Genomic DNA, 19379 nt, shown 5'->3' with positions numbered 1-19379 from the left:
ATTTAGAAGTGACAAGACCGAGGAGACGTGACCAGCTCCCGCTGTTTCACCGGGCCTCAGCGTCGCCCCCTGATTTCCGTCGGCTGTTTTAATCGCACAAAAAAAAAAAAAAAAAAATTGAATAATAAACATCTCCTAAAATATCTAATCTAAATCTAACAGCATATTTAAAGTGTCAGCAACTACTAAAATGTTACCCCTGCCGTCGAAAGAGGACCCGCTCCAACCCTAAAAATCCCCCCCCAATAAAACCCATCCCCCCCTTCCCAGCCTTCTTCAACTCCCTATTTAAAAACAAAACTCAATTAAGTCAGGGGGGGAGGAAAATAAAAATAAAAGAACAATGGCTACCGCTACGAAAGAAGATTACCGAGAAGAAGACGATCATCGAGGATCATCAATTAGGAGATGCGATCAAGATCAGGAAGACAAAGAGGTACTCCCGTGACTTCTTGATCGCCTGCGATTGATCCATCCCTTCAGTTTTCTTTCGTTTTCTGACCTAAAATTTTGTTAGACGAAGGAGAAGATAATTGACATTGACGACGAAGAGGACGAACCTAGGGCCGGAAGGAGGAGCAATGGCAGCAGGCGGTTGAGGAATCAGCGGCCCCTTGGCTCTTACACCGATGAGGGCCTGGTAACTCGAATCAAAATCCCTTTTTTCTGGTTGTTATCAGTTGAAAAGAAGGAATTTTTGATTGAGAAGCGATGAATAACTAGGGAGATGAGAAGATGACGAAGAAGGAGAAGAGGACTTTTATGGTCTCGCTTATGTGTCATCAATGCCAAAGGAACGACAAGGGAAGAGTGGTTTCGTGCTCTAAATGCAAGAGGAAACGCTTCTGCATTCCTTGCATCACTCGATGGTCTTATATTCTCCCCTTTCTTTTTACCTGTTTTCTTGGCTAGCTCGAATTAAGAGGGTGTTTTTGTGCGCGAAAGTGGAACTGAAAAAATGGGAAAAGTAGCAAAATCGCACGGGTTGAGGCCCACATGCATGATAGAATTGTTTCACAGCTTTTTTGTAGCAAAAAAACTAAGGCTGTTTGTTTGCCAAAAAAAAAAGAAGAAAACTAGCCGCCATGTCACCTTTGAGGAAATCCCCCATCCACATCAGCTTTTGGTTTCAACACATTTCCATTTCACATGTTTGTTTCATTTTTTTTATTTAAGGAAATGAGAATGCCACCTAGGATGCCATGTCACATTTCAAGAAATGTGTTTTCACAACAAAAAACTGTGAAAACACATGGAAATGTCACATCAATGAGTTTTTAATTAATAAATGCACTATTGGAGAGTATCATGATGAATAAATTTCTTTTTTAATGGGTCATTTCTCTTTTTCTTTTTCTTCTTGTCAAACAAACTAAAGAAATGGAAATCAAAAGCACTGTTACTATAGAAGTTTTTTTTTGTTTTTTGTGTGACTTGGCAGTGAAAAGGGGAGGTTTCTTTGCGAAACAAACAAAATAAAAGAAAACTGGGAAACCTCTTGATATGTGTTGAAATCATTTCCAAAGAGGGTTTTCCATTTCCGTTTTTTTCGTGGAAATAGCCAAACATGCAGTAGCAATCTCATGTGTTTTCCTAGAAACCAATTTCAAAGTTATAATGGAAATGGCTTGAAAACCCAAAATTGGGGGGCCCACCAGCATATGAGTTTGATTTCCTTACCATAAATCTATCTTTCCACCATGTATCCTGGCAAACCAAATAGCTTAGTGATGCACCAAATTCAAAAGAAGAAAATCAGAGACCACTATTACTTAAAATATTTAATTTATTAGCATATTAATTGGAACTGTATGATTTTATTATCTTTAGTTCCCCAGAGTTTTCTATTTCTGCAACCAAACTTTGTATTTCACTTGTTCGTGTGTGCTGATGTGGATGTACTTTTGTACTTAGTTGCACGTTTTTAGATTCACTTTCATTTCGCCAACACCTCACAGGTGGAATAAATAGAGAATTTTGGTTGGTCATTGCATAGGTATCCTCAATTGTCAGAGGCTGAAATTGCCATAAAGTGTCCAGTCTGCCGTAATTATTGCAACTGTAAGCGTTGCCTTCGGATTCCTGGAATTTTCAAGGTTCTTCTTCTTCTCTTTTATTGCAATTCCTAGATTCTCGAATGGTATCGAGTTAATCGTTTCAGAGTGTTTCTTTTCCTTTGTGTTTTGACTTCAGTATGAGGAAAAGACGATCAGCGAACGTGAGAAATTTAAGCATTATTGTTATATTTTGGAAAAGCTGCTTCCTTGGTTGAAAGATTTTCATGAGGACCAAATGGCTGAGAAGGATTTGGAGGCAAAGATCCAAGGTAACTCCCTTGCCGATCTCTGATTAATAAATTGTTTTTTTCTGATGCTTGTTTTTGTCTGTATGTAGGAATTGATCCTACAAAGCTTGTGGTGAAGAAAGCTCAATGTGGCCTTGATGAACGCGCATACTGGTACCTTTCCTTCTTAATAATTAGTTTGCAAAGTTTATTTACCCCCTCATTTCTCTGAACGTGTATAGCGTGACACCTCTACATGCTTTGTTCAGTGACAACTGCAGAACATCGATTGTTGATTTTCACAGAAGCTGTCCTTGTTGTTCATATGATTTATGTCTTTATTGCTGCCGCCAAGTTCGTCAAGGTGTCGTTCCTGGTGGTTATGGCAAGCCACTGCCACAATTTATATTTCGGGGAACAAAATATTTCCATGGGGGCCCTCCGCAGATATCATCTCCAATTAAGCCCGATGAGCCTGAAGCTCCTCACGAAGCAACACGAGAATGGAAAGCTGATAGTGATGGAAGCATCCATTGTCCAACGGGTGGTTGTGGTAGTGCCACTTTGGAGCTGAGGTGCATGTTCGAGGATGGACAGATTTACAAGTTGTTGAAAACGACAAGTGCTATTGTGGGAAGCCATGATTTTGCAAAACCGCCTGATGCTTCTAGTAGTTGCTCTTGTTTCTCTTTGCCTCCCCATGTCGATTCTGGTTCAAGTATGCTACGAAAGGCTGCCCACAGAGTGCATTCTGATGATAATTATTTGTACTGTCCAATTGCTAGAGATGTTAAACAAGGAGAACTACAGCACTTTCAGGAACATTGGACAAAGGGGGAGCCTGTCATAGTTCGTAACGTGCTTGAATTCACCACTGGCTTGAGCTGGGAACCGATGGTCATGTGGCGTGCATTACGAGAGAAGAAGACTAGAGCCCAAGTTGAAAACTTTGATGTAAATGCAGTAAACTGCTTACACTGGTGTGAGGTTAGTTATTGAAGCTTCTTCTTTATCTTTAGAATATTCTATATTTGCTTAATGATTATGCTAAACTTCATTGTGAAAGCACAGATTTTTTTATTAATGTAGTTGTTTCTTTCACTGGTTATTTTGTGCTACTAGATTTCTTCATCAATTATTTGCGATGAATACCTATGTACACAGTTGTCTCTTTTTTCCATGTGTGTGTTGCCGTGCTGTTAAGCTGTCTCTCAAATATTTCTCTAATCTGCATCTAGTTTTAATAAACCCTTTCCAATGAGAATTTGTCACTTCTTTTAGAAGTGGAACAAAACAGTTGTAACTGGATGCATTTTTGAAATCTTTGTTTCTTTAGACTTCAGATTTTAGACCAATAATCTTATGATCGTAATAAGCTAAATAACCCTTTTTATTGGAACCTTTATCTAAAATTCGCGTCATTAATATTCTACTGTGTACACTGAACTTGTATGAACCTTGTTGCCGTATGCTAATCTCTTGAGTCCGCATGGTTACAGTTACAAAAGCATAGCTGTTACATAGATTTTGATATTACTTATTTTAGTTGTGGACGCTCCTTTTATTTTTAGTTGTTTGTACTTTTGTCAAAATTTCATGCATTTTCTTACTTAAGCTTATGTTTAATTCGATATCCTTATCTCCATAGTTGCAGCATGTTTTGCCTATTATACTTGAGAAATTTTATGTTAATCCATTTGTCTTCACCCTACATTTGGCAGGTTGAGATTAACATCCATCAGTTTTTCACAAGATATGCTGAAGGTAGTCCTGGTGATGAGTGGCCTGTAATGCTTAAACTAAAAGACTGGCCCTCATCTACTAACTTCGAGGAGCGATTGGCACGGCATGGTGCTGAGTTTAATGCTGCATTACCATTTAAAGAATATACAGATCCTAGGTCAGGCATTCTTAATCTCGCAGTCAAGTTACCTAAGCGTGTGATAAAGCCTGACTTGGGTCCAAAATCTTACATTGCTTATGGGTTTTCTGAAGAGCTAGGCAGAGGGGATTCCGTCACCAAGCTCCATTGCGACATGGCCGATGCGGTACAGGAAGCCTTTTGACTAGTTTATTTCATATTATGCTGATTTTTTAGACTAAATTTAGTCGGTAACTATAGTACTTGATCAAGTTTACCTACAGGTTTTGTTCTTAAAAAAATGAAACAGACTTGATTTTTTTTTTTGCATTGGTTTGTCTAAGCTTTGGTGTGTGTTGTGTGAACTAAAGTGGCATAGTACACCAACATGACGATTTTATATAATATAGAAAAATCATGCTTCTCATGGATAATTCATCTCGTGTCATTTTTAATTGAGCATACTAAATGCTAAGTTGTTCTTTCCTTAAAATTGTTTATATTGGAATTGGCACTAGTCTTATAGGGTGTGTTTGGATAGATGCAGTTGAGCGACATAGTTGTTCAACTACATCAAACATTCAACGTGCTCGTTTTGTTGGAGGTTATTGCAACAATAACATAAGCTAAAAATTGGGGTGTTGCCTTGCGTTGGTAATGAAGAGTATTGAAACATGAGTTGGAACTACATGCATAAATTGGGTTTCCTGTTCATATCTAGTTTTTTTTCACAGCATCAGACATTCATTTTGAAGACTTAGACCTCTTTATAGCTTTTCTTAAATTGTTGATTTTTTCATTTTATTTTTTTTAAATTGTTAAATCTTTTAACGAGTGATCTTTTTTCTTTCTTTTCTATATATGATTGTTTCCTAGTTAATGCTTGTAGGAAATTGAACGGAGTCACCAAGTTTGATGCGCGGGATATAGATTTACAAAGTGAGGAAGAGAATGATCATGATGCTCTTTGGAGAAATGCTACGAAACTTCAAGTGGTGCGAGAAGTTGGAAATGACAATGTAATTACTGCCGTGAGATTTTTAAGACTTACTCAATATTAAGGGCATATCTTTTAAAGATCCCATTAAGGCATTACTTGGAAGCAAAGTTGGTAAAAGTGCTAAAGGCTAAAATATTGCTCAGATGAGGAGAGGGCTGGATTAAGAGGAACTAAATTGAAAATCCTTTTAATTATAGAGCTTGTGATCACCTTGATGGCATAATTGCACTTTACACAGTGGGTTTGTCGTTTAATTTAGCAAGAAATTCATACATCATCTAATCTTAGAAGTATGATGCAAACAAGAGGTTCTGTTCCTCCCGCTTACAATTTTTTAGGATCACTGCTCTTGCAAAGAGGTAAGGCTAAGGACACACATTCCAAACTTTTTTGCAGTGCATGAAGAAGACATGGAAAGAGAATGGTGTTCCCATTGTAAGTGATGGGTTGTACGACTTGTGAAGAAGGCGTGTCCAAAGGTGGATTAATTTTCTTAGATGGGTTCTATGTGGAAGGAAATACTAAACATTGTGAAGATTTACTCGAATGATATGGAAGAGGTTGCATCGAGAATGTGTTGACTCACAAGGCTGCGTCGAGCATTGTAGAGACAAGACACCCTCATGATATTTGGACTTCATTGCTGGTTCATAAACTAAATCTTGTGCTGAAAAATATTTGTGGGAAAACACATAAAGAAATGAGCTAATGTGTGAGGAATGTGGTTGGACTACCGAAAGATGTTCTGGTGATTGGCAATGTTCAATAATCGTGTCGAATTGAAATCCATTAATGAATCGCTCCGAGATTGGCAACTTTTCAATAATCATGTCAGACTAGAAGTTGTCGGAACTCATTTTGCTTCAATAGTTTTCATGTGGTGATTTGAAGAAATAAGTGTTGATTGGCGATTAGTGAGAGTTGGAACTTATGTCGAGATTATGATAATGCAGAGTTTGTTTGGCAAAGAATATTGGACGTTGTATGGTGGACATACAATAGAATATACCATCTCTTTTTGATGCGAAACGATGACAAGGGGTCTGTCGGAATCAGCGACCTAAATCGAATAACGCACCGTTTCGCGAAAAATGATGATCTTCGGCATGAAATTAAATTCAAAACAATTAATGTGACAGATGGATTTTAATAAGATTTGCATTAATAATCATGAACAATTCCAATCTCAAACAATATAACCATTGTATTCATTATCATTTCGCAAGTTCTAAACTCAATATCAGATCTGCAACAGTCACGTGTTCAGTTGCTCTCTACTCACAAGTATAATCTCAGCAGTGAATATAAGATAAGAGTTTAGAGATGATATACTCATGCAATTAACTAACAAAATAAAATTAACAAAAAAATAAGGGACGAAAGAAAACGAAACCTTCGTCGGTCTGAATAGACTTGATGTGAGAGACCTCTGGAGGTGGTACGACGACAACGGTGAACTGAATAACGATGACGAGGCGGAGATTCGATGACGACGAGTGCGACAGTGTTGAAAAATGAGGCGTGCGTCGGCGAACTGGATGACGACGTGTGCGACGACGTCGAACTGGGCTATCAAGTGGTTACGGGTCGACGGGTCAATGGGTGAACTGGCGATGATAAACGGCGTCGACTGAGCGATGACTACGACGTGTGAACTGATGACGACGAGGGCGACAATGAGGACGACGACGTCGATTAGATGACGGCGCAAGTGATGGCATCAAGCGGAAAGATGATGACGGCGGTGGCGTTGAACTGAACAGTGACGCGATCGATGACGTCGAGATGGTAGATGATGAAAGTGGTGAGGACGCGGGTGGCCTGTTGGGTTGAGACTGGTGATAGGTGTCGGGATGAGGTCAACGACGGCGTTGGGATGTTTGGGAGTGGAAAGTAGGGATTCCGGGGGCTGTTTAGAGTAGGAGCGGTGGCTGGTTGAGAGGGATGAAGAGAAGTTGGGAGCTGGGTTTGGAAATTGTTGACGTGGGGGAGAAAAAATTTGACGGCTGTGTATGAGGAGAAAGAAGATTTGTTGGCTGTTTGTGGCAGAGGAGAACAATTTGGCCTAGGGTTTCACGCCCGAGGCTTAACACCAAAATTTAGCTAACAAATATTTTTTTCATTCAATAATTTCAATAGTCTCATACAACCTTATAAAGAAAAACTACGTGCACACAATGTGCAATAAAAAATAGAAACAAAACAACAATCCCTCAAATCACTCAACTAAAATTCAAAAATCAAAAATCAAAATTCAAATTTTAAAAATAAAAAATAAAAGAAAGTCAACTAATCAAATATGGAAATTGTCATTTCTTCTCATCACTTTTACTATGCTTTTATGTAATATGTTTCAATTTGCAGATTCTGACAAGCCTAATCTTCACTTAATTTATGATGTGGAATTTTATGTTTGAAAAGGTGAAGGACTTAATCTATAGGAAAGATGGAAGATGAATCATTGTTATGCAACGTAGTGCATGCTATTATATTTGATTGGAGGAATTAGAGCAATATGCTATCACATTACTTCGTTCATTCACTAAATCTAAAGTGAGTCTTCTTAATAGAACTTTTAGTTTTCCTTGGTCATTATTTAATAATTAATACTAATTATAAGGCTTTTATATCTTCTAGGTATTATTATGTGAACAAGTTCATCAGAGCCCTAAATCGAGTTGTACCACAGACAAGGATCACGAAACCTCTATTGTAAGATCTAAATGTGTGAAGAGATGTTTCTACAATTTTGAGGAGTGGCAAATGGTTAAATCAAATTTGTTTAATTTTTTTGCGGGGTTCGATGCATTTGCGAAACACGACTTCTTATATGATGGGAGTAATTTATCCTAGATTGGGGCAGGGGAGTCTATGAGATTTTGCACATCACATTGTAAGATTGACATTAAAATTACCCTTGGGCATTCTTGTTCCTCATCTTGTTGTGAGTGGGATTGGAGTATATATAAAGTTATTTATCTACAAAGGGGAACAAAATGAATCCACAATGAGCAAAGGAGGAATATGTTAATACAACTACTACTTTTCAACTTCAACCGAGGAGAGTTCGTAATGTTTTGAAAGAGAAAGATTTGATGTCCAGACGGAGATGAACTTGAATCTTTCAATGATGCTGACTATTTCAAGTTGCAAAGCTTTCTCTTGACTGATCGAAGCTCAAAGCCGTTGTTTTTGTAGAGTACATATAGGTGGTAGTTTTGGAATTGTTTCGACGCGAGTTGGTTCCAACCATTATTATAAATAGCGGTAAATGACGCTGTAATAACGGCGCTAATAGTGTTAGCGGTTTTTTTCCGCTACGCTATCGCCCAATGGCGATGACATATTGCAAAATATGTGCTTTCCGCTCGCAAAGACGGCCATTAGCGCTATAGCGATGAATAGTTGGCAACTGCAAAAAAAATCCACTTTTTTACCGCTATTTAAAAGAGGTTTGAGGTTTATTTTTTTAAAATTAAACCTGACCCACAATCATTGCATCCCACCACCTCCTGCGATTTTCGGCGTATTCCCGCCACCTCCTACAACCTTCGGCACCTCCCTCAGCATTTTCTCTCACCTCCTCTCGCGGTGAGCTCTTCCTAATATAGTCCTCTTACCGCTCATCTTCTCAAAGATGACTATATGATTTCTCCTCTAGTTGTCTTCAGTATTATGTAATACTTACATGTCTATTTCATGTTTAGGATCTTAAATCATTAAATATGCACTTTTAAATTTTCTAAAATTTTCTTTATTTTTTCTTATTCCTTTGAATATTTTAAACATATCTAAATTAGACTGCTATTTGACTTTGCGTTTTTTACCGTTATTTTATCGCGATAGTCCTAACTAGCTTTAGCGATGCCTCACCGCTACGCGACGCTATCCGCTATTGATAACCTTGGTTCCAACTAAGATGACTTTGTATTTTTGTTTTGTTCTTGACATACACATTTTGAGATATAGCATTTTTGGAATATACTTGTAGCATTTTGGGATATAGGTCTAACTGTTGATGGTATGCTTGTAAATTTTGAATACACATAAATTGTGAGAAATCATTATTTTTGTATGCTTTAAGATGACTAGTAAATGAAACCGAATTTTAACTCATTTGCACAATGTATACTTCTCTGTCGATTACGCAAGGCAAGAAATTTATCATAGACAATTTGATATAATTCATCACCTACCATATGCACTTTAGTTCCTTATTTATAATCTACATAATGAAAGAAAGAAAATGTATAGATATTTAATTCAATATTGCTCTGAAGTAAATTATGAATTTCAATATAATCTATATACACACACATGTATACATACATATATATGTAGGTAGGTATATGTGTACATATAAAGTAATGATATTGTGAGATGGTGAGCTCAAGTCTTGTCGTGAGATATTAGGCTCATCAAATTCATGATTGACACCATACATCTTATTCTTAACATCATCAAATGTACATGGTGAAATTTTCATATAGGTTAGAGTCTTTTAGAGTGTGAATCAAACTTGTTTAATTTGGTGAGTTTTCAGACAGCTTAATACTTGTTCATTTTGCACATAACTGATATAATGATTAGAAATATCTAAACGATATAATTTTTTAGATACATAGATTGGATAAGTGCAAATCACGTTGGGCGGTGCTGATCATCGTATCAAGTAGCCTATTGGGTCATCTCACAATAAGAATCTCATCTCACCATCTTATTTTATCATTTTTCAAAATAAAATAAAATAATATATATATATATATATATATATATATATATATATTTATATATATACATACATACATACATACAGGAAGTGAGCTATTGGTGTACAGAATTTTTCGTACTAGCGTCATATCACTCGCTTGATTGGTATGCTATTTTAAAAAGGGAAGTTGTAATAGTTGGTTAAAAAATAAGGTTAGAACTTATGTGTGGAAAGACTGACTCGTTATCTTCCCAAATTCATGCGATCCTAGAACCCCACAGAGATTGTTCCTCTCCTAATCTCTCTTGCTCTATATTGTTTAAACCCATCCTCTCCAAATAACTCTTCCATTGTTTTATTCCCATCAAAAGAAAACTTATATTACATGTTTATCAAACTTTGCTTTCAGGTTGATTCAGTTTAAAAGATTGTGTTTTTAAATCCTAGATATTATTCTTTTTCTTTTTGCCAAAGAATGAAGAATGATGGGTAAAATAATGAGAGGAACCTTTGATAAGTTGTGATTGTTAGATGCAAGATATCAACAAAGTCCTATCCTCAACAATTGCAAATGGGGTAAAAATGTGGCTTCATTGAAGGCCATTATTGAACAAAGGCATTATTTAGAGAATGTGTCGCCGAGGACATAGATGTATTTAGAATTCTTCAATGAATCGTATATCTATGTTTTGAAGGAGTGAAGTAAATGGGAATAGGACAAATGAAGACGAAGACCTATGATTCTTCAGGTTGGAGAAGGATTTTAGAGACTATATTATGCAACTCCTATTTTAGTTTTTAAGTCAACTATACTAAGCTTTCTCTTTAAAAATTCCCCAACAATACAGCAAATCAAATGACTCCATATAGCGTAAAGCAGCTCACCTCTCGTTTTCTATATATATGTGTGCGCGCGCACACATGTGCACGTGTGTTTCTAAGGAGCCATTTTAGATTCAATCTAACGATATACCTCTCGATGTATAGATTGGGCTATTTCAATGGATGATCCGCCTCATTCGTCATGATCTAAATGTCGCAAAACATCTAAAAACAAGTCATGATGTTTCAATACCTCTAGCCAATATTTTTATTGCCTCTTTCGTTATATTGTCATAAAATCGTTAATTTAACAATTACTTGAAGCATGAGTAATTAGTACCCAATGTGCCTAATATTTTTATTATACACAATAAAAAACATATAGATTGAAATGAACGGAGTGGATCAAGTAAATTGATTGTATAATCTAGTTTTGAAGGTGCATCCTTAGATTGATTCACGTGTGGCTCCTTAGAATCATATATTAATGGTTAAAATGTTCATGTATCAAGTACTTGTTAAATTAACGGTTTTATAATAATAAAACTAAAGAGGTGATGCAAAATATAGGCTAGAAATATTGAAACATCATGATTTTGGGATATTTAGATCATGATGTATACCATCAGTTTGAATAATCTATGGATCAAGAGGAGTTTCCTTAGATTGATTCTAAGGTGTCATAATAGAAACACTTTTTCCTTTCTATATATATATCATAAAGAATATGGATAATCTTAGTACCTGGACAATGTCTGGTTCTTAGTAGTGAGGGAGCTCCTTTTCAACCATACATTCAAAGGGGCATCGCTTGCACATAGGTTGGAGGGCATCATTTTCAAGTGGGGACCACTAAGATGAGTGGTTAAGCTTTAGTCATCATCTTACTATCATTGACCAAATTTGTCCTTGGTATTAAGGTTATATATATATGTGTGTGTGTGTTCATTGACCAATTTTGTCCTTGGTATTAAGGTTATATATATATGTGTGTGTGTGTGCGCGCACACACATATGTGTGTGTGTGCGTGCGTGCGTGATATACCAAGCATTAAGTTTGGTGCATTGTAGTGAGGTGGAGGAATCTCAACAACTATTGATGTGAGTGAGCTAAGTTGGATAAAAGATACCAAGCATTAAGTTTGGTGCATTGTAGTGAGGTGGAGGAATCTCAACTATTGATGTGAGTGAGCTAAGTTGGATAAAAAGATACATCCTCATGTGACATTTTAATGATAAAAATTTTAATGATTGCAAATAGAAATCACATTAAAAATCAAATTATTGTCTTTTATGAGAAATATTAACGCAGGAGAATGATTTTTGAGTAAGGAAGAAAATTAATGGAGGAAAGAGAGATTTTGAAGAAGATAAATAAATTGGGTTTTGGGGAGTGAGGGGAGCAACACGCAAGAATAAATTTCTCCCTGCATCATCATTAATGCGATGGGGGTGAAGTGAGATCATCGTTAAGAAGAAGAGAGGAAAGGAGAATTTTAGATTTGTTTTGGGAGATCCAGTATGAATTTTGAGGGTATACTACATGTTGGGTTTAAAAATAAGTCATAATTTAAGTTTGAGAATAATAAATCATATGAGATACTTTGGGGGGTATGAGTGGTTATGGAAGTGGGTGGGTTTTTAAATAAGTGGGGGTAAAACTTTGGATTAAAAGACTAAACCCCCTAAAATCTTTTTTGATCCTAATTAAATTATAACTACCTATAATTTAAAAACCTAACAAAATTGTCAAGTAGCCCTCGATTTTTTAAAGGTGTAGATTTCAATAAACCTATCGATTTGATAATTTCATAAGACCACCAAAACAAATTGATGTTTTGTACTTATCCGGTACAATAGCGTTACCCCATCATTTTACATTGACAAAAATTGACCCTCAAGCCCAGTGCATACCCCTCAAATCATTCTTATTTGATAGTTAACCAATAAAATTTCAAATAACCCTACAAAATATGTAAATTACAGATGAATTCCTAAAAAATCTAAAACTACAAACATCACGCAAAAAATCAAACAATCCCCTTTTCATTCCTAAAAATTATAGAAAAGCCTACTAACAAATCAAGACATTACAAACAAATCCCTAAAAAATAAAAAAATACATATAGTCCTAAAAATTTTAAGTTTACGAAAAAACCACTAAAAATCTAAAAATTGCAAAAAGACCCTAAAATCTAGAATTACAATTTACCCTAAAAATTCATATTTACAAACACCCGCTAAAAAATCCAAAAACTACAAACAACCCCCTCTAAAGTCTAAAAATTACAAACAACTCCCTAAACAATCCAAAATTTTAAACAAACACATGAAAAATATGAAAATTACAAAAAACCCTATTAAGGTAAAACAACTCCCTGAAAAATCCAAAAAGTATAAATAACCCCTCTAAAATCTGAAACTTACAAACAACTCTCTGAAAAATAAAAAACTTTAAACAAACACATGAAAGATTTGAAAACTAGAAAAAACCCCAATAGAAAATTACAAGTAGCACCCTAAAAAATCTAAAATTGCAAATAGCCCCATAAAAATTTCGAACTACAAACATGCCCTTTAATTACAAAATTACAAATGATCTAGAAATTTACAAAAAACCTAAAATTTTAACAATGACAAAAAAAACCCATAAACTTTGAAAATTACAAACAAATCCCTGAAAAGTCTAAACGTTACAATCAACTTATTGAAGAGTCCAAAAATTACAAACAAACCTCTGATAAATCGAAGAATTATAAACATCCGTTATTGGGGGTTTTCTCCTAAAAAATTATTCGGGGTTAAGTGACAGAACGTAAAACATATTAGGGTTCTTGCTAAAATTTATTGGGTGGTATTTTGATCATTTCACCACACGGGAACTAACGATATTAATTTTGAGGATTTTTCATCAAAAGTTATTTGGGGTTGAATGAGAGTTTTGAAAATACTCGGGATTCAGTCCAAACACTTAAAATTATTGTGTGTTTAGTGAAATTTACCCATATTTTAATTTTTTTAATTTTTTCAATATGTACCTCCTAAATTGTTGGTATTTTTAAATTTGTCCCCAAATCATGATAATTATAAATTTGCTCCCCAAGTTATTTTATTTCCTCGACTTTAGTCGAAAAAAGAAAAGCAAACTCATCCATGCGGGCACGGGCATAACAGTTGAATGTGTGTGTGTGGATGCACATGCGTGCGTGCATGTGTGTGTTTCACCCATTCTCGTACCTTTCATCTTACAAATTTGCCGTGTCTTTTATTTTACCTACCCATGCAACTTAGTTGACTTTCTATATTAGAAAGTTATCTAGATATTTGTCATATTACATTTCTTTTAGTGTATAATGTTTTTATTAAAGTTTAATCACTGGTTTCAATATCCTACTAGGTAAGTAACAACAGTTGCGTGCTAGACTTGAACTAAATAGAACTTTTCTATAATTAACATATTTGGCTTGATGAATTTTTTTTAAGCTTGCTGACTTTCAAACATTTCTTTTATTGTCTGCAGGCATCAGCTGTTGTTTGTGGCTTTTTGTAAAGATTTCCACTAAATAGATAAAAAAATAAAAAACCACTCTTAAATTTTAAACTGCAGCTACAACTACAATCATCAAGAATATAATTGTTTTTAAGGTGTATTTGGTTCATGGCTCTTTATGTAGATTAATAATTGTACCTATAGCAATCGTTCAATGGTATTGTTTAGTTTCCAACCTTTTGGGGATATCACTTGGGAAATCATGAGTTTTTTAGATCATTTATCATCATCATCATCAATACACAGACTTTCTATATGTATTGTTTGCAGGTTTATGTTTGCTGGAATGTGAATGTGTATCATTCACATCATAATGATAAAGAGAGCTCCAAGAATAAGTGACCTTGCTTTTTTTGGACTCTTAGATGTCTAGGAGCATAAAGTCTACAAGTCAGTGACAGATCCATAGCAAGGCCAGCTACCTTATTTTTAAATTTCTTTTTGCTGCCATTGGCAGTTTGGTTGACCTATGTTTTCTTAACTATGAATACCTTATTTTTAAATTTCTTTTTGCTGCCATTGGCAGTTTGGTTGACCTATGTTTTCTTAACTATGAATTTTAGTAGTTCATGTTGTTATTCATGACATTCATTTCTGAAATCACACCCATGTAAAGTAATTAGTTATACTATCAATTTTGAAGTTGTACCCAGTAAAACTATCTTTATACATCCATTAAAACTTATTTTGATTTCTTTGTTTACACATTGAGTTGAAGGGTTATATTGTATCTTGTATTTTTTTGATCTATTTAGTGCTATGCACTTTTTTAGTTTATCGCCTGTATCCATCGTAGTCATTTCTTAAATGTCTAGGAGCATAAAGTCTATAAGTCAGTGACAGATCCATAGCAAGGCCAGCTACCTTATTTTTAAATTTCTTTTTGCTGCCATTGGCAGTTTGGTTGACCTATGTTTTCTTAACTATGAAATTTAGTAGTTCATGTTATTATTCATGACATTCATTTCTGAAATCACACCCATGTAAAGTAATTAGTTATACTATCAATTTTGAAGTTGTACCCAGTAAAACTATCTTTATGCATCCATTAAAACTTAATTTGATTTCTTTGTTTACACATTGAGTTGAAGGGTTACATTGTATCTTGTATTTTTTTGATCTATTTAGTGCTATGCACTTTTTTAGTTTACCACCTGTATCCATCGTAGTCATTTCTTAAACCGCTCTCGTTTACTATAAATTAATTGGTCAATATGCCAATTTTGACATCAAATGGCACCTACCTGTTTGTTTTGCAGCTGCACTCTTCAAACTATGTAAATACTTTAAACTCATAATTATTTCTTTCGTCGCATATTGAGTTGAAGGGGTCATCTCACATCTAAGTGTATATTTAGTCAAAATACAAAAGTTAAAAAAATTCACTTAGATTTGTTCCCTTCTCTAATTCTTGGTGTTGCTTCCATCTTCATTTCATTCTGTCATTTATTTTAGTATATGAACGTAGGACCTCTGAGTAGCTGTATTTACCGGAATTGATGCTCATGCTCTGTCGTATGAGACTTACTTTAATGCCTGTCTTCCTCATATGAAGCGGAACTTGGCTATATTCAATTTGGTCTACTTACTTCACCACCTGTTTTAAATTTGAGAATTCATGTACTGTGTTATGATGATACTATACAGGTGAACATCTTGATGCATACTGCAGAAGTAACACCTTCTGCGCAACAGCTTGCCTATATTGAAAAACTAAAAAAGAAACATAGGGATCAAGATATTAGAGAGCAGTGCAGTGTATGGAAGGAAGTTTTACATAGCAAGTCACAGGTTGTCACCGGATTAAATGGTGGAATTGGAGCTGAAGAGGGGCCTACTGAGGCTGTTGTCAAGGTTGAAGCAGACAGTCTTGCAATTTCTAATTGTGAAATTCAAGGAAATTTTTGTTCTGTTGCTACTGCTACAGCTGACTCAAATACTCAGTATTCTTGTGAACAAAGCAGTGAAGACCCTACACTAAATAAGAAAGCTGGAGAAAAGAGGAAGAAATCTGGAGAAGGGGGAAAAACTGGAGAAAAGAGGTTGAAAGATGAAGGAAGCAGCGAGAGTACACATCAGTCCCCTGTCACTAATGGTCAGACTAAGGAAAACCACTCTGAAGGAGGTGCTTTATGGGACATTTTCCGCAGGGAAGATGTTCCAAAACTTGAAGAGTACCTTAAAAAGCATTGTAGAGAATTCAGAGATGTGTATTGCTCTCCAGTAGAGGAGGTAAAGCTCCCTTTCATATTCATCTGTGTACTAAATTGATCCGGAGAAGCATGATGTTATTTTGTTATCAGGTGGCTCATCCTATTCATGACCAATCTTTCTATTTAAGTTCAGAACACAAAAGAAAGCTCAAAGAAGAATATGGTTAGTACATCAGAGATTTTATTTACAAAAAAAAGCAGATTATTTATATTCTATCTCTATCATTATTGTTTGCAGTATCCTGACATAGTTTTTCTATAGGAGTTGAACCATGGACATTTGAGCAGAAGATTGGTGAAGCAGTATTTATCCCAGCTGGATGTCCGCATCAAGTTAGAAATCTGAAGGTATAGCAATGTAATCATTGTGCTTGTTCTTAAAACTATTATTATTATTATTATTATTATTATTATATTATTATTATTTTGTGTCAATTCTAATTGTATCTATTCTATTCTAAATATTGTTTTCTGAAGTTACGAGTTTATTTGAAGTTTATTTTTAATCTGAATTATCTTAAGTTCCTTTAAACTGTTTTGTGAAATTGGAGCATCATTTCTTCCTTAATTAGTAAAGGACTCTTGTTTTATAAGATAATATGTTTTTGACCTTTGAGTCAAGAGCCTAAAACATAGACGTTTGCTATTTCCCAACAGTCTTGTATAAAGGTTGCCCTTGACTTTGTCTCCCCGGAAAATATCACGGAGTGTGAGAGGCTGACAAAAGAATTTCGAGAACTTCCTCATGAGCACAAGGCTAAAGAAGACAAACTTGAGGTAATTGTCGGATTAGATGGTACTTTTCCATTAGGTGTTCTCTGAGTTTTATACTAAGTAACTTTTACGTATTTATATTGTTGGATTATCACCCTTCTATCTGTCCATTTAAATACTAAGTAAACTTTTATATATTTGTATCAGGTGAAGAAAATCGCTCTACATGCACTTATGACAGTAGTTAAGTGTTTGGAAGAATACAAGTCCGAAACAAAGTAAGTTATGAAGAATTCCAATGTTTTCTGTACTATTTTAATGAACATCGGTGTTGCTAAAGGGTTAATCACGGATAAATCTCTTAATTAACAATGGCCCTATTGCGGATAGAGCCCATGTAGTTTGATTATTGCAAGTAGACCTCCTGAATGAGTTTTTTTAAATACCATCAGGAGGTCTATTTGTCAAAAAAAAAAAAATTTCCTTTTCTTTAAGAATTAAAATGTCAAAAAAATTCACTCGGGGTCTCATGATAGAACTACAAGGGATCTATCCGCAATTGGGCAATAGTAATGGGGAGCATCAGCAATTATATGGTAGATTCTGCCCTTTATTCCCCTGTAAATCACTTTGTAGGTCAACAATTAGTTCAGTAGTTATAGTACCTAGGTTGCATACATATATTGCTAGCAGTCAATGTGGAGAAGTATTCATAGCTAATTGCTATCTCTTGAGTTGTGATTCTTAATACACTAGGCTCTCTGCCTCTATATTTTATTCTATGTAGTAATAAAGCCATTTTACAGAGTTTAGGTAGATGGTCATGTAGGCATATATTTTCATCATTGAGTTGGTCATGCCCATCTTTTGAGGATAACTGAACTTTAGCTTCCATCATCAAAATTCAGAATAACCTTAAACGGAAATAGTTTTACAATGAATTTTGTGATTTAAACAAGTGAAACCAAAGACTGTTTATGGCAAAGCTTATTCTTCCATCCCATCAAGAGCACCATACTACCTTCAGTTTATAACATAGCCACACTCCATTTCTCACTTTAAAATTTTTCTTTATCGTCTATAAAACCTACGTCACATCTGACTTGTCCAGTGACTGGTCGTTTCTTGAGTGTAAAACCTTGTTACTTTTTTCCGTGAACATGAACTTAATGTATTCAATGTTGTTTGCCATTTTAAATTGTCGGTCATCCTCTCTGTCTGCTACTTAAACTTATTGTTATTCATTCTTTTTGTGGATGCACCTTAGCCCTTGCAACAAAATGGTTTTTTGAATACCGTGCTAAACATTGTTTTCCCCTAGTATTTTTTTCTGCAGTAACATTAATTTCATGCTTTCCACCTTGCCCCAGATGTTTCCTAATGATGGGAATTGGATGAAAAAAATAGTGTATCACACACCACCGTCTGGCACCAAAGTAATTTTACATTTGACTTCTTTGGTATTTTGTGTAAACATTTCCTGAGGGTTGAACATTGACGATGTTAACTACTGAGTAGAGCGTCTATCCTTTTCAAGTTACCATCTGATAACAATTTGAAAAGGAAGAATTCACTGCTGATTTCCAATCCTTTGCATCTTTCCTTCAGTAGCCATTGTGTAGGTCATAAGAATTCAATCAAGAAAGTTTACAGCAGTAGCAGTCCAATCCCGCTTGTACTAGATCTCCAGGAAGCATACCGAGCGGGGCACTTTCATCTGTTTATCAATTTGAATTTATCCACTGAGGGTGGATGTTATCACTCTAATGAAGAACAACTTTTTGAAGGGATCTAATCTACATTGCACGGGTACTTCTATAATGAACCCATACTCGACACATTTTGTCCCCGTACCATACCCAACACTTCTTGGACACTCCTTACATATATGCATACATTTATTCAGATGTGTGCTCAATTATACAATGCATGTTTAACTAGGTTACCCAGACTCTTCATCTATGTTCCGGTATTTGTATTTGACACTTCCCGTATCCATGTCTGTGTTCGACACTCCTTGGACACTTCTTGAACATATATATATATATATATATATATTATTCAGATGTGTGCTCAATTATACAATGCATGTTTAACTAGGTTACCCAGACTCTTCATCTATGTTCCGGTATTTGTATTTGACACTTCCCGTATCCATGTCTGTGTTCGACACTCCTTGGACACTTCTTGAACATATATATATATATATATATATATATATATA

General features: G+C 35.2%; 1 protein-coding gene across 2 annotated transcripts in view; it reads left to right on the top strand.

The window, feature by feature from the left end:
* LOC109824870 (lysine-specific demethylase JMJ25-like) overlaps positions 233 to 19379 on the top strand; it is a 27017-nt gene continuing 7870 nt past the window's right edge. Inside the window, exons 1-13 of one of the 2 annotated variants that reach the window (XM_020391513.1) lie at positions 233 to 436; positions 518 to 640; positions 724 to 869; positions 1997 to 2096; positions 2194 to 2326; positions 2395 to 2458; positions 2554 to 3271; positions 4006 to 4332; positions 15876 to 16460; positions 16532 to 16604; positions 16704 to 16789; positions 17099 to 17218; positions 17363 to 17433. In XM_020391513.1, the coding sequence (XP_020247102.1) occupies positions 344 to 436; positions 518 to 640; positions 724 to 869; positions 1997 to 2096; positions 2194 to 2326; positions 2395 to 2458; positions 2554 to 3271; positions 4006 to 4332; positions 15876 to 16460; positions 16532 to 16604; positions 16704 to 16789; positions 17099 to 17218; positions 17363 to 17433 (2639 nt within the window). In that variant the 5' untranslated portion in view covers positions 233 to 343. The remainder of the gene's footprint in view (positions 437 to 517; positions 641 to 723; positions 870 to 1996; positions 2097 to 2193; positions 2327 to 2394; positions 2459 to 2553; positions 3272 to 4005; positions 4333 to 15875; positions 16461 to 16531; positions 16605 to 16703; positions 16790 to 17098; positions 17219 to 17362; positions 17434 to 19379) is intronic. The other variant, XM_020391510.1, reaches the window with a different exon arrangement.

Source organism: Asparagus officinalis, chromosome 1, assembly GCF_001876935.1.
Source record: "Asparagus officinalis chromosome 1, Aspof.V1, whole genome shotgun sequence".
NCBI lineage: Eukaryota > Viridiplantae > Streptophyta > Magnoliopsida > Asparagales > Asparagaceae > Asparagus > Asparagus officinalis.
Note: the sequence above shows the minus strand (reverse complement) of the source record. Positions and strands in the feature narration are given on the sequence as shown.